This window comes from Tachypleus tridentatus, chromosome 12 (genome assembly GCF_004210375.1).
Source record: "Tachypleus tridentatus isolate NWPU-2018 chromosome 12, ASM421037v1, whole genome shotgun sequence".
In the NCBI taxonomy this organism is placed as follows: Eukaryota; Metazoa; Arthropoda; class Merostomata; order Xiphosura; family Limulidae; genus Tachypleus; species Tachypleus tridentatus.
In genome coordinates, this window is record NC_134836.1 from 18,797,357 (window position 1) to 18,813,192 (window position 15,836).

General features: G+C 32.7%; 1 protein-coding gene across 8 annotated transcripts in view; it reads right to left on the bottom strand.

The window, feature by feature from the left end:
* The window catches only part of LOC143235057 (ubiquitin-conjugating enzyme E2 H), a 48,622-nt gene extending 37,099 nt beyond the window's left edge, over nt 1-11,523 (bottom strand). For 2 of the 8 annotated variants that reach the window (XR_013018910.1, XM_076472817.1), the window contains exons 1-3: nt 11,249-11,516; nt 6,833-6,901; nt 5,540-5,599 (exon numbers count right to left, since the gene is read on the bottom strand). Coding sequence is in view for 7 of the 8 variants with exons in the window: in XM_076472817.1 (XP_076328932.1) it covers nt 5,540-5,599; nt 6,833-6,870 (98 nt within the window). In the remaining variant the exon portion in view is untranslated. Of the gene's footprint in view, nt 1-5,539; nt 5,600-6,804; nt 6,902-10,547; nt 10,749-11,248 lie in introns of those variants that run through there. The other 6 variants (XM_076472818.1, XM_076472822.1, XM_076472821.1 and 3 more) reach the window with 6 other exon arrangements.
* Nucleotides 11,524-15,836: the final 4,313 nt, after the last annotated feature.

Below are 15,836 nucleotides of genomic sequence, written 5' to 3' on the forward strand. Positions count from 1 at the left end.
CATCAAGTAATGTGGATAATTTTTACCAGCAGAAATTGGGAAGCTTGATAGAACTCAGGAGGATGGATAGTTCAAAGTGCAGACGAATTCTACAGTAAAACCTGCTTAATCAACCAAAAATAAAAACCTGGATTGAAATTTCATATTTCAAGTTTGTCCTTCGTTTAGAATTTCGCAAAAAGCTACACGAGGGTTGGCTTTCTCTGATTTAGCAGTTAAAGACCAGAGGGAAGACATCCCCACCCACCGCCAGTTCTTGAACTATTATTGTACCAAAGAATAGTAGAAATGGTCGTAATATTAACGCCTCCACGGAAAGGGCGACCATGTATATTGAGACGTGAATTCGAACCCGCATATTACGAGTCCAACGCCCTATGCTTGTCTTTTTATTATGTCTTAGAGTAAATGGAAAAACCTTCCCGATCATAAGAAAAATATGCCATTTAAAACATTCTTTTGTTCAATACATGTTTCTGTGAAACGTTCTGAGCTTTTAAATAAACAAAACGTTGTATTTTAACCACAACGCTACATATTCATCTGCTAAAGATTTTATTTTTGCTTTTAACATTTACATATAAACTAGCGACAGGTGTACGTATGTTGAATTCTGCGTTCAAACATGCTTAAGTTCAGCATGTACAGCACAGCTAATACGAACTGATGTTTTAATATGGAAAATAAATTTAATTGGCATTAGGTAAATTATTTGCATACTCTGATAATAATACTACTCCAAACATAGCGTGTTTTGCAAAGAAAAACAGAGAGAAACAATTTCAAATAATTAATAAATCAACTAGTGAATAATTCTTACACACAACTTTTTCAAAATCACGGAAGGAATATTGCACAGATGCGCCGTCCGCAGATCCACAAACTTGAAATTGGGTGTAGATTAAAAATCGATGGGAAGTATGTTATTAAGATCAAAACATAAACTATTAATCAGCAAATACAAAGGAATAGGTTCATTCTTATTTTATATGTAATTAAAAATACATTAGCAACTCCAAAATAGTCTTTCTGTAATCTAAAGAAACACACATGTATCCTTTACATTGCTTTTGAATTTCTCGCAAAGCTACTTAAGGGTTATCTGCGCTAGCCGTCCTTAATTTAGCAGCTAGACATCACCACTCACCGCCAATGAATAGTTGGATTGGCCGTTACTTTATAACGCCCACACGCCTGAAAGGGCGAGCATGTTTGGTGTGACGGGGATTCGAACCCGCGACCCTCAGATTACGAATCGAGTGCCTTAACCACCTGGCTATGACTGGGCCAGTATTATAGTATAATTGAAAGTGTATGCTGAAAATACAGCGAGGAACATAAGATTCGACACGTAAATTGGTATTATTTACCTGGCAAGACCGTAAATTCGGCTATGTGGGAGCGATGGGCGTGGTGAACTTTTTTTTTATCTTATGACGTAAAGGCGTCCAAGGTCGTGCGAATGGTTGTTGCCAAAACTCGACTTTTTCTGCTCTAATACAAGTATATACTTATAACATGTTGTACTGAATAGCTAATTTTGTAAAAATTATGAACTAGTTGGTTGGGCACTGCCCCTTCCCGTCAGGTTTCCACTATTCACATCAAAAACGTGTAATATAAGTTTTGAATCAACAAATATACCCAACTTACAGAGAATTACTATATGGAAGAATATTTTCTGTAAAATAAGTGAGCAAAAAAGAAAGTGGAATCATAAGATTGGTTTGTTTTGAATTTCGCGCAAAGTTACTCGAGGGATATCTGCGCTACACGTCCCTAATTTTGCACTTTAAGACTAGAGGGAAGGCAGTTAGTCTTCGTGCTACTCTTTTACCAACGAATGAATAGTAGAATTGACCCCACGGCTGAAAGGGCGAGCATGTTCGGTGTGACAGGGATTCGAACCAGCGACCCTAAGATTACGAGTCGAGTGCCTTATCAATTTTGCCAAGCCGGGCCTGGAATCATAAAAAAATTAGACATATATGAATAGCTAAATATATACATTGGAAAGGAAAATACTTCCAAAGCCCTACAGTGGCGTAATTGCCATTATGATTACAACCAGGCTCTGTTTCTAGTGTATAATATCAGCTGCCCTTTAAACCGTTTAGACTTTTAAATATATTAGGTACTAACTACCAGGTACTCGATTTCTAAAAACATAGTACTTTAATAACACATATCAAATGTTATTGTATATCGAAATGATTCCACAATCATGGTTCCAAAGCTCGTGATCAAAACCTTTTAGGTAAAAGTCCTTCAGTGTTTCCTTCTAATGATCTACTTATTACAGTTCATTTATAAATCTTACAGAACATCCAAATTACTCGTAAATCCTGAAGCCTCGTACATACATGTTTTTGTTTATAAAAGCGCTTTCGTCCAAAACACTCTTCAGAGATTAATAGTTTTAAATACGACGTCACGAATGGATTTACAAGAAAATAATTAAAATGGGAAAAGCATGCATTTAATACAATTAGGTGTAGGCTGGAATAATTATATGAAATAACTTTCATTTGCTTTCCGCTCTATTTTGCTGTTTAAATACATTCCCTACAGTGAAAAATTAAATAAAATTCATTCTACATGGAATATTACTCTTTCGTACGAAATGTTTGTAAATTCACTGGCTAAGATTATGCACTTGGTTCAGACACACTAAACCAAAAAATATAATAATTACAGGGTCAAACATGAAATATGAAAAAATCACTAATAATCAATGAATAATTACTTATATACACGTTTCATGTATATTGTAGAAAGAACGTCTGTCTTGGAGCATTTTAAATATGCTACTTACTGAGCAAAGAAAGCACCACTATTTCGTCTTCATATTTCATTTCCTGTTTTCATGATCGCTTCATATCGGTTATTTTTTCTTATAAATGTGCGACATTATTACTTAATGGAGTTGGGCAGAAACTGTGGTTAGTGACAAAATTGTATCTAAAGCAGGAAACCATACAAACAGGAAATAAATAGTTGCTCATTTTGATATATTCAGGTCTGTAATGGGAATGTTGTGGACAGGTGGTCTACACACTACGAACAAGGCCATATTATGTAATACACGCATAATGATCTTACCTGCACATGACCATAGGTTCCATACCGATTTAGTACAACTGTATGAATATCAATAACCAAACAGTAAAAAAATTCTTCAGTCAGGCTAAAATTGAAATGACCTAATTTACACCCACAGTTGGCTTACCTACAATTTTGATGAGGTCACTAAAATTAAAAACAATGCCATTATGCATTTGTACACTTCACAAACAAGTCAAGGTTTTATGTTTATACCAATAATCAGTTGGTGCATACTTGGAGAGCCCAAGATGAATTGTATTCTTATTGCAACATCAATCATGAAATAATTATGGTGCAGAATATCATCAGTAAGAACAGACAAAAAGATCTTTCTGTATTTAATTATCTCAAACATATCACAGAGATCAAGGACAGGCCAAAAGAAACCCTTTTGTCCTACAAGTACCTCTAGGAACATTACGCATCCTGGCTAAAGCTACAAACCCAGTGAATTTATAGATATTGAGCACCTTAACAGTATAATATTTTGTGTATTTGCTATAGTTCATCCAGAGGTTCCATGGCCACCAGCTTGGAAGCCCCTGAATTATAGTTTAATTTCATATTTTCATATTAGTAGTCATTATTGTGAAATATGAATAATTTCTTAAAAATATGTATGTTCCATAATATTCAGAAACCTAGAGGAAAATTAGGTAAAACATTCAAACAACATTACACAGCTCTTAAATAAAGTTAAGTTACTGTAATTATCATTATTAAGCAGATTGATATTTACACAACATGCACACACACTGTCTGAAACCTAAAGAAACAAAAAACGATTCTAATTATCTGAGTGACTGGATATGGTTGGCTCGCTTAAGTCTTACAAAAGGGCTGCAAGTTTTTATTTACTAAATGATAAGAAGACTAGTTTAAACTCCAATAAATTAGTTCTAAACAACACATTAAATGAGGCCTTTTTTTAAAAGATGCTTTATTTTGTTTTCAGATCATATTAAACTGTTGAAGAAAAAGTGTAAATGTAGAAAGTGACTCATGCTTTTCAACTTCTTGTAAGAGTATTTTGATCCAATATTTCATGTGAAGTGCTTAATGGTACATATAATATCAGAATAAACATGAACCTTTCAGTACGCAGATACCCCATATGACTTTTCCAAAGTACTTTTCACCTTTGTTTTTAAAAAACTAATTTTAACTACCATTTGCTGATAATGGAATGATGCTAAACACTAATTCCTGAAGAATAATTTTATCCATAATGACAAACAGTTTCTAGCACTCTATTAGTGATGGAAGTATATATAAGGAATTCTAAGATCCCTGTAAATGATCTATACTTCAGTAAACCCTAAACACTCAACTGAGATAGGGTATATAGATGATAAACTGTAAAGGTATCCACTAACAAAAAATAAAGATTTGTTTGATTATTTTACACCAACTGATAAGAAACTGAAGGAAGATTATCCTTTCATGATGACAAAAAATCCAAAATGACCTAAGAAGGTTGAAACTTTGTTCTGTAGGTTATTTTAATTAAGTTTTAATACCCATATCCATTGTCTTTAGAATACAAGATTATTCTTTCTTGCTTAGTTATGGACAATTTGTATTATTTCTGTCAGCATATAATAGATTACATCAATGGTTCCTGCTGCCTGTCTATCCATGGGGAAATTTCAACTTATCAGCAGTAAGGTTGATAAACAAAACGTTTGTTACAGAACATAGTAAGCAAACTACGAGTTAACATGATAAATTATGCTGAAATAGTTCATAAGATGCCAACTGAAGTTATATACCATCCAGAGCATGTTTATATAAATGAGAGTAACACTCAAATGAATTGTGTATGAATACACAAGCAGAGCAAATTTTGAGCTATCAGCTATAAAAAAAAAAAAAATACTGTAACAACCTACACTTAACTGTTTATTCTATGTCACTGTTGGTTGTTTAAAGAATTTGTTACTGGATAAATACATCCTGTGATTGTATATTTTGAACTGTATATCAATAATTACTGTATATGGTTGTTTGCATGATATAGTAAAACAAATGTACAAAGCAGCTGCCAGCTTCAGGATATGTCAATAAAGAATGCATTACTGACCTTTTAGCAGTATTAAGAGTAATACCATTCCCTCCCTCTCACATTAAATAATACCAACTGGTTAAAAGAGGATTAGTAAAATCATTCAACAGCCACACAGGAAGCCACACAAAAACGTAAATCAGTTTAGAAATAAAGTCATTTAATATACTTACTAGGTGAAAAATAAGAGAGTTCAGTATAGATGCAAGTACACTAAAACGAAGAACAAACTTTTAACCAGTTATTCTAGAGAAGCTCAAAACTCATGTTTCAGTTAGTACACAGTAAAAATAAGTGGTAACTTTGATAGATTAAAACTGTCAAATAGCACATCTGTTATAAAAAAATTAACTACAGATGTTTTCTTACCACTTTCCTATTAATTTGTCTAATGCACTTTTTTTTTTCTTACACATCTTTGATTTTGAGCTGCAATGGATAGATTAACGTTAAAACAACAACTGAAGTTAACTTAATTTTTATAACAATTTTTAGGACTATTGGCTTCTAAAAGTTTGCCTGCTCTTGGCATTTGAACAGTAAATAGTACATCTCATAGCAACACTGACCTTTTTAATAAGAATTCATACCGAGCATTTCCAATTATGAAATGTTATATATTTGCAAATACTTTAAAACAAATCCTGTACAGATTTATATTTTAATCAATTAAATAACAATAGAAATTTACAAATTCTTGAAAGATTCACGCTCCAGTCTCATAAAATAATTCATAAACTAGCCATAACATGCTAAACAATATGTTTTATTAAATGTAAATTTTATTACTTGGAGTTATGTTTCTATACCTTGTTCTTTGGTGAAAATTAAAATACAAAATACACAAAGAAGTATTCAATTACTGTACTAATAGCAAATATAAAATGTTTTACTTAGTTTCATAGAATAAATATTTAGTTCTAATGATCATACTATAGCTGAGTAATTACTGGAATTTGTTAACCAACTAACTGCTGAGCCAATAATCAGTTATGTTCAGCTTATTAATCATTCTTGCATGAGACTTGAAACAATTAGTTAATTTAACCTAAGCTGCTTTGAATTAATAGAAAACAGCAATAATCAGAAACACTAATTTTGACTAATTAATTTCATGGCCTTAACTGATTTAATAATTTTAATTATATTACTAATTGATGTAACTAATATTCAAAGGTAATAAGTTATATCAATTAGTTAATTACTCAGCTATGATTAATATTGCACAAGATTTAGGATACATGTTTATTTCATTATTAATAGATCATGAATCTGAGATAAAATGAAAAAAAAACATTCCAATTTTAGACATTAAATAAGCATAAATTTAATACATGTGAATCTAAATTTATTATTTTATAAAGTCCTTTAGTTTCATTTTTAACTTGATTTCTGTTTATCAAGATCAAAAGATTAAACAACATGTACCTTTTTAACATTACACTTTGTAACAGTAAATGATATACCAAAGACAGTAGTAATTATATTTCAGTACTATTTGAACAAGATTTACTTCAAAACTTTTAGGCCCACAAGATATCTCCAAATCCTGCCCCTTCTAGAGTATTATTTTTAGTATAAAAACATAAAAGTTTCATGTAATCATCTGACTGTATTTAAAAGTAACAAAATACCAGTTCAACATAAAACTCTTCCATATACATTTTCAGACTTCTTTTCACCTCTACATGTAGCACCATTTGGTCTTCAAGGTTGTCTCTGTATATCCACCTTTGAGAAAAAGTAAAAACTTAAACCCACCCTTCATTCTACAGGATATTATCAATTCCCTGTTTCAAATCACACAAAGTGTCGACTTCCACCACTGCCAACAAGCAACTTATTTCTTATTCTAATAATCTTGATAAAAAAACTTAAAACTTTATTAAGTGACCCTATTGTTTCCAGAATATAGCACAAATAAATAAAAAACTTCTATAAATTTCCTAAATAAAGCTGCAAACTTCAACAAGACTGCCTTTTACCCTTCTTAATAATAACCACCTCAAGCTATTCCAGTAAATCAATATATCCTCTCTTTCAAACATAATCTGTTTTATCTTATTGTCTTCTTCATTAAAATTTAATGTTTATTATTGCCCTTTGATTCTTTCTTCTTGAAATTTAGAAATAAATTTGTAACATAATATGGTAATCATAACTGGGAAAAAATTTTGAGAAATGGGGTATCTTATATATCTTTCTTTTCAGTATTGGTACATTTATGTACTGTTATTGTACTTTTAATGTTTAAGGGAAAAAAATATAAAAGCAAAATTCCCTATCATTTGTTACAAACAAGTGTTTATTTCATCCATCCAATGGATAAGTACTCCATCTAGTAAAATAAATAACAGAATTTCTAAATATTGCCAAATGGTGTAAAAATAAAGAAAATAAGTAACAGATTAAAAACGTACAACTGTTTAAGTATGAAAGACAGTTTGATGTATCCTTCTTTGTTTAATACAGCACAATAATCTTATCATTCCAGTAAATAAAATGAGATAGAGAAGCTAAGACTACACAACATTAATGTGCATAAGTATAACAAGCACTGCATTAAGAAACACTCAACTTTTATTCTCTTATGTTTGCACCTCCATAATATATAATATTTATGACAAAGCATCATTAATACACTAGATAATCATCCACTGAACAAGTTATCAAATGTTCTGATTACTCCTCCCATCATTTCAAAAGGCATAGTAACATCAAATAAAACAAAATTAAATATCTTCAACAAATATTTTTACTTTACCAAAGTAGTAGAAGGTGTAATACCAAGATAACAATAGCTTGTCTGTATATGAACAGCTCTGCACCTACAATTACTTGGATATAGTCTCAACAATGCTCATGCGTTACAGATTTATAATTTATACAAAACCTAATACAATAAAGCTTTCTAACATGGGCATCTGCAGGATATATTACAGAGGAGAGGGGGACAAGATAAAAAATGATATCAAACCTATGGCTTAAGAAATGTAAAATTAATAATCCAGGAGGGGGAAATACACCCTGGCTCTCCCTTGCAGATCCCAATGCTTTCAAAATAGTATAAAAATATTTCAAAGTACAAGGTAAAAGAAAGGCATTCAACCCATTAAGTTCAACCTTTTACCCACCATAATTAATCAATAAAAGTAACAAAAGCTACATAAATAGTTTTATGTACGTATAGTTACCTAGACAATAGAAATTTAAAGGTTAAACAGCTCAAGCCATACCTTCAAGTAAAGTTTACATATGTTGAAAAAAAACAACTTAGAGAACAAAGCTGACCCTAAGATTCGACTTAATACCAGTTACACTTAAATTCAGGTTCCTAACCATTTCATTCCATCACTCACACTTGTGTCAAGACGCTTGGAATAAAGTAACCTTTAGTTGTTTATATGTATATTACACACACTCTAAAAGGAAACAAGTTAACTTTCAGTCTCTCCTCCATAGTTCAGTTTGTTTTTGAAAAACAAGATTCTTTTTAATGAATATTATTTAAACTGGATTTATTAAAACATGACAGGTGACTAGGCCTTTCCTAAAAATTTTACAATTTATCAACAAACTGCATTTCCAATTACCTTATTTTACTTTTACTTCAAAACTCATTTTAACAAACTGAATAACTATAGTTCATTTCTACCAGGAATAAAAAGGTTGTGAAGTTAAGAAACCAACCAATTTAACTACATGTGTAACTTTATTTCACTGGTCATTTTTACTTTTAAAACAAAACCATATCGAAATGTCACATTTAATATGTTATCAGTCAAACACAAACTAGCCACTACTTAAATTCACTTTCAAATATTACACAGGTTTACATAGTGATATTGTTTTACCAGTTTTTATCTCTGATTTTACTCTCTTTTCCATAATTTTCTCTAAAACTAATTGTGTTTTTACACTGAAGAAAAAAGTGCAGGTATTACAATAGCATTCATAATGATGACTGTAAGATATACATTGAGTTTATTTACAACACTTAAAAAGGGAACCTCCAAATTCATTTCACTACAAAAATTCAAAACAGGTAAAGGGTTTAAAAAGGGTGAATTATGTCATCAACAGGTATAACCCAATGAAACCATCAGTTTTAAGACTACTTTCTATTTTTTCTTAAGTATTACTTATCAGACTGATTGGTTGGCATAGTTTGAAAAACTAGACTTTTTTTTTTTTTTATTTAGATGCATTTAGTAGAGTATAAATAGCACCACCACAAAAACCAAATGCTTGATAAATAACACTGTGTACTATATATGGAAATTACCAACACACAACATACCATAAAACCTCTGAACATGCACCACACACAATCACTGCAGATCCACAAACATTGTCAATATTACAAATTATAAAAATCACTTTTAAATATGGGAGGGAGATTGATAATTTGAGCTTTGCACACAACACAATACCAAAATACAGATAAGTTGAATTTACTCTGGAATAAAATGTTATTAAAGTCCATAGTGTGACCAAACCTTGATAACACCTATAAAAGAAAAGATAAGGGACATTTGGGGTAGTACATAATCATAATCTAAGACAGATTTATGTTCAGTTTATGCTAATATCACTGTCATCAGGCAGGCAGCCAAATGACTTAACTATATTTACTATTTCAATACAACATCTGTAGTAACATCTCATTTTAAAATAAGTAGTTTTATTTATAAAACACTTCTATTAAATGTTTTGCAAATACTCACTCAAATGCACATCACATAGGGGTTAATATCTCAGTATTTTCATATTCTTAAGTACATGCCAAAAAAAACAACAAAAAAACAATTTAGTTATACCATACAATAAATGAAACAGCACTTACCCTTCACAAAGGAATTACATGAAATGAACCAATAGAAAATGTTATCACTTCTTTGCAATGATATTATACATATACCATCAATAAGATTTAAATTTATTTGAAATTATTTGTCTACATAAATGGGCTGTAATGGACTACTGGTTAGCTTAGGTTTCTAACATTTTAAGAGATCTATTCAATAAGTTTATACAGTTAAGTAGCTACATTTGACAGTTAATTATTCATTTTAATAAGTAAGGAAAATTTCAAGGTTAACTGGTTCAGCTATCTGTTTTCTTATACTCTTAATAACATGATACAATCCACTTTAATATAAACTCAGAGCTTTGGAAGCTCTTCCTCATTCAGAGGATTCAGTGTTTCCAAGACTTTTTTTAGTCCATAATCATCCCTCTCTCATACAGATTATATGTGGTAATTTTATAAAGTACAGAAGTGTTAGTTAAGATAACATGATGTTAGTCTTAAGTTAAGCTTAAGCTTTTGAATTTCAAAAGGTTAATATTGAGCAACAAACCATGACATCCCTACCTTTGAAATATTACTAGCAAGGTCCTGTCTGTGATGAGAAATGATCTTCCAACTTAGATACAAAATTTGAAAAACTCAATTAATACATTATTATGGCATAACAATTAGTACAAAAGCTCCAAGCTGAGACTCAACCAACGTTAATCTTCTTTCCAAGTGTCATGGAACCCATCAATCAACCCTGGGATTTCAAATAGCAGGCTAAAATTATGGCAACAAATACCAATTTGTCAAACATTCCTCATCATATCAACTAACCATATGGTCTCTTAACTTATTCTAATTCAGTAGTTATAGCAGGACTACTAGTAGTATCACACCTTAGCTTAAGTTGGGAGCAGTAATGTTCAAATGGCAACACTTATAAGTATTATCACTTAATTAATTAAGCCTTACAAATCCAACAGAAATTAAATTGTCAGCACACAATATCAATTTGCAAAGAATTAGTACTATTGCTATTAAAATTTTCAATGATAACTAGTACTAGAACGAGAAGTAGTGCTAGTATGCCTACGAGAAATATAGGATCCTTGCATTTGTAATAAAAGTACTCGTATCAAGTCTAATTAATAATATATAACTTGTATGTAGTATTTTACCTTGTTATATTACAAATACAAGGAATATATTAATACTAGTAATAGTACTACTATATTAGTATCTTTTTAAAAATAATAGTAACAGAGCAACAAACTTACCCTTTGCTTGTTCATTTGAGACAACGTAAATTATACAATAATTTTAGTTTGTTAAACGTCAAAGGATACAGTTTTATAACATCTGTGTCCATTCGCCGCTTCCCAGCACTTGGAGAGGACATCATTTGTTCTCACCAAGTAAAAATAGGAAGAGCGATAACTCTAAACCTTGCTATGCTAGGCCTATAACAGTAAAAGTTATAGCCGTAAATGTAGAACAAAATTACTTTTACCCAACATCCAAATCTCCAACTGATGATATCACCCCGAGTGAGCAGAATGCAGCAATAAGCAATGACGTCATTGTGACACGTGATTTACGATTGAAATCTTTAAGAAATTAATGAATTGTCAAAAGTATTTGATTAGATGTATTTATTTTTAAAATGCACGTAAATGAAATGGACTGAAGCTAATCTTTATTCCATCAAAAAGAGATAAAAATGGGATTTCAGCATAAGTGGCAGACAAAAGAGAGACCATCTGTTTTGAATGATGAATTACATTCGAATTACGTATACAATAAACCACACCTCAATCAGATCGGCTGATTACTAAAAACAGATAACCCGCACAAACAAATAAACATATTTATAGAAAAATATGTAAAAGTAAATAAAACATACCCTTAGGTTAACAGTTAGTTCACGAACTTACAACGCTAAAATCCGGGGTTCGATTGCAAGTGGTGGGCAGAGTGCAGATATATTGTTGAGCTCTGCTCTGAAAACCTAAAACAACCATACGTTTTAAAGAAGTTTCGAAATGATTAAATTAGGTTTGAGTAATTCAAATAGTTAGTATAAAATTAATATAAACTGTATTTGACGCGTCAATTTATTTTAAGAAACACTAGAACGTTTTTTTTTCTTTTTTTCTTTTGTTTCTTCTTATTAAAGATAAAACTAGCTGCTGTTTGTTACACAAACGCTAGTGTAATATATAGCATTTGTGTTACTTTTAATAAAGGTATTGGTTAAAATGTTAAAGACGCATAATACATTCATTTTTACTATTTTTGTTATATGTGTGTGTGTGTGTGTACTTTTATTATGATGTTTGTAGCTTAAATGCCAATGTACTGTACTGTGAAGAAAATGGCCCAGGAGTTGCATCCCCTTGTTGTAAGGTCCGGCATGGTCAGGTGGTTAAAGCACTCAACTCGTAATCGCAAGGAGGTCGCAGGTTCGAATTCCTGTCATACTAAACATATTCACCCATTCAGCCGTGGGAAAGTTAAAAAGTGACGGTCAATCCCACTATGCGTTGGTAAAAGAGTAGCCCAAGATTTGGCAGTGGGTGGTGATGACGACTAGCTGTCTTCCCTGTAGTCTCACACTGCTAAATTAAGGACGGCTAGCGCAGATAGCCCTCATGTATCTTTGCGCGAAATTCAAACTCAACCTTTGCTGTAAAATAGCCTTCTTCAATAAAAATAACAATCAAATACCACTATTGAATTAAAGTAATCGAACAGTTGGCATTTAGTACCATATTCATCACTGTGTTAATTTTTAGTTCTGATCTGCGTTAAGTAATCTACTTTTATCAGTACTTAATGCTAGTTAAAACGAATTAATTTATTTAAGAGTTATTTAAGATGTTGCATGTAAAAATTGCAGCAGTGCAGTTTATTTCACTTAACATAATTTGACAGTGATTTTTAGGGTTGCACAAATATTCTGAATTGATATTTTCTTGTAATTTTAGATTATTTTGGAACTATACAAAAATAGTCTTATTTTAATCATTAGGCCCGGCATGGCCAGGTGGGTTAAGGCGTTCGACTCGTAATCTAAGGGTCGCGGCTTCGAATCCCCATCCTACCAAACATGTTCGCCCTTTCACAGACGTTGATAAAAAAGTAGCCCATAAGTTGGTAGTGTTGACTTCCCTCTAGTTTTACAGTGCTAAATTAGGGAGGGCTAGCGCAGATAGTCCTTGTGCAGCTTTGGGCAAAATCCCCCCCCAAAAAAATCAAACAATTTTAATAATTTTTAACCTGTAGCGACTTCTGGTGTCAAATCTATGAGCTATTTATTTATAAATGTTGTATTTTACAGTTTGAAATTGTTAGCTTGCTTATACACGCATCAAACTAATTTCTACTTACAAGAAACGGGTCAAATTTTCGAGTTATTTGTACATAAGATTTTGTTGGTACCGCCTTTTTTTCTTTTTGGTACCAGTTTATTAATACGCAAGTCAGTAACATTTGTATTTGTGCACCAGGTAAGGGCTTATGAATGAAAGAGAAAAGATCACATATGGCTATTTTCTCGTTCCCGGGCCAATTACAGTCAACTTTTTTTTTTTTTTTAGATTTTCAGTTTTTGATAGTTTTAATTGATATTCATAAAAATTCAAATACGTACCGAATTTTGTATATTTAAACTAACTGTATGTACTTTAATCAAAGAACTTTGGGCCCAATTTTGTAATCTTGTCCTTAGATGGGTAAATAAAATTCTTCGTTTGCATTATTTTTACTAATGATCCATCTATATCAAGGGCGTAGATTTTTTACACCCAATGGGTTGGATGATTTTTGCAACCACTTATGTGGACTGTTCAATTTGCAAATTGGTAATCTCTGATTACGTGAACCTGAAAGTTGTAAACATGCAGTCACAGAGTAATCTTGTTGCCACGATACTTGCATGTATACTTAGGCCTATTGGCTGATACTTACGAACTATCGCTTAGATCAGGGGTTCCCAACCTTTTGGCACTCGCGACCCCTTACCTAAATGTTTGAAACCCATGTGACCCCCTACTTAGGGCTTACTATCAGCAGCTTAATTTTTCTTTTATTTTCTGTGAAGGAGAGGGAAAGAAACATCTGAAAAAAATATTTAAAAATTCTGTAATTATTTATTAGCAAATTAAATCACATTGGTCCAACCTGAATTCACAAAAAGAACATATATTTCTTAAAATAATATTAACATAGATTTGAACAGCTATCCAACCCATCTAGTGAGATGTCTGATGTTGCATTTCAGCAGCAAGCTTTGAAATTCGTGGCCGAGCGTTTGTTAGAGCCAGTCTCATGCCATCTCCAACATCCAATCTGTTCCTATTCTTTGTTTTATATTGACAAGAGTGGAAAATCCTGCCTCACACAAGTAGGTAGAAGCAAATGGAACAAGGACACGTAAAGCTATCATGCTGAATTTTGAGTATGACTGATACATAGCGCACCAGAACTGAGTCACGGATTTCACCTTGAAGAGATCACGAGCTGAAGAGTCGTTCCTTAGATCCAGAAATTCATCTTGGATATCATCTGTGATGCTGGATACATCAAGTTCAGTACAAAATGGGTTCCTTACCAGGGCCTCCTGTTCCTGTGATAGCTGAGGGAAGTAACGCTCGACTTCCTTTTCTAGAGACTGAAGATGTTCGGTAATCTCATCCTTGAGGAACTGATCCAGTTGGATCTGAGACTCATCCGTCACTCCACAAAGTTTTTCAAACATAGCGATGTTTCCAAGATTGGTTTTCCGACGCCAGTTCTGCAGTTTGGAAACAAAGGCCCGAAGACTATCTTGAAAAAAGGAGAACATGTGTTTCCCTTCCTTGAAGCTTCAAATTGAGCTTGTTCAGCTGGTCAAAAAATGTCGGCTATGTACGCAACCCTTTTATTCCATGCTTCATCTTCGAAGTGAGCTACAATATCTTTCCTTTCTTGAGTCTCCAGGAATAGCTTTATTTCATCTTTCATTTCAAAGACACGATTAATAACGTTTCCTTTCGACAACCAACGTACTGCTGTGTAGAAGAGAAGGACTTCGTGGTCAGCATTCATGTCTTTGCATAGTTCTTTGAATAGGCGAATGTTGAGTGCTTGAGTCTTCACATAATTTACAATTTTGATTACAGATTCAAGCACTTCCTGCAGATAGGCAGGGAGAGTCTTACTGGCGAGAGCATATCGGTGAATCATGCAGTGGATGCCCTTTGCTTGAGGTGCTAGCTTCTTCACTCTCGACTGGAATCCTGATTTCGATCCCAGCATAGCCAGTTCCCCATCCGTACAAAACCCACACACGTTTCCCCATTGAAGATCTTCGTCTTGAAAAAAAGTTGAAACTTTTTCCATGACATCATCAGCTTTTGTTGTGGTTTCAAGTGCACTGCAGAATAAGAATTCGTCTTTGATGTCACCTGAATTAATGTATCTCACGAAGACAAGCAACTGAGAACATGAACTTACATCTGTTGGCTCGTCGAGCTGAAAGGAGAACAAAGGGGAACCCTTGATTTCAGTCAAAACCTGTTCCTTCACATCCATAGACATTTTAGAAATGCGCCTCTGTATAGTATTATTTGACAGGGATACTTGCTGCATCTTCTTTGCACTGGCTTCTCCAAGAATAAGATTTACTGCTTTCATCATACAGGGTTTAAGAAGTGTTTCTTCAATCGTGTGAGGCTTTTTTTGTTTAGCAATTTCGAATGCAATCTCATATGAAGCTTCCACTACGGCTGCACTCTGCTGCTGAAACAACCCACTTCTATCGATTCTTTGGCTTTTAAGACACCGTTCATGCCGTTTGAAGAAATCCAAACCCTTCTTTGCGTG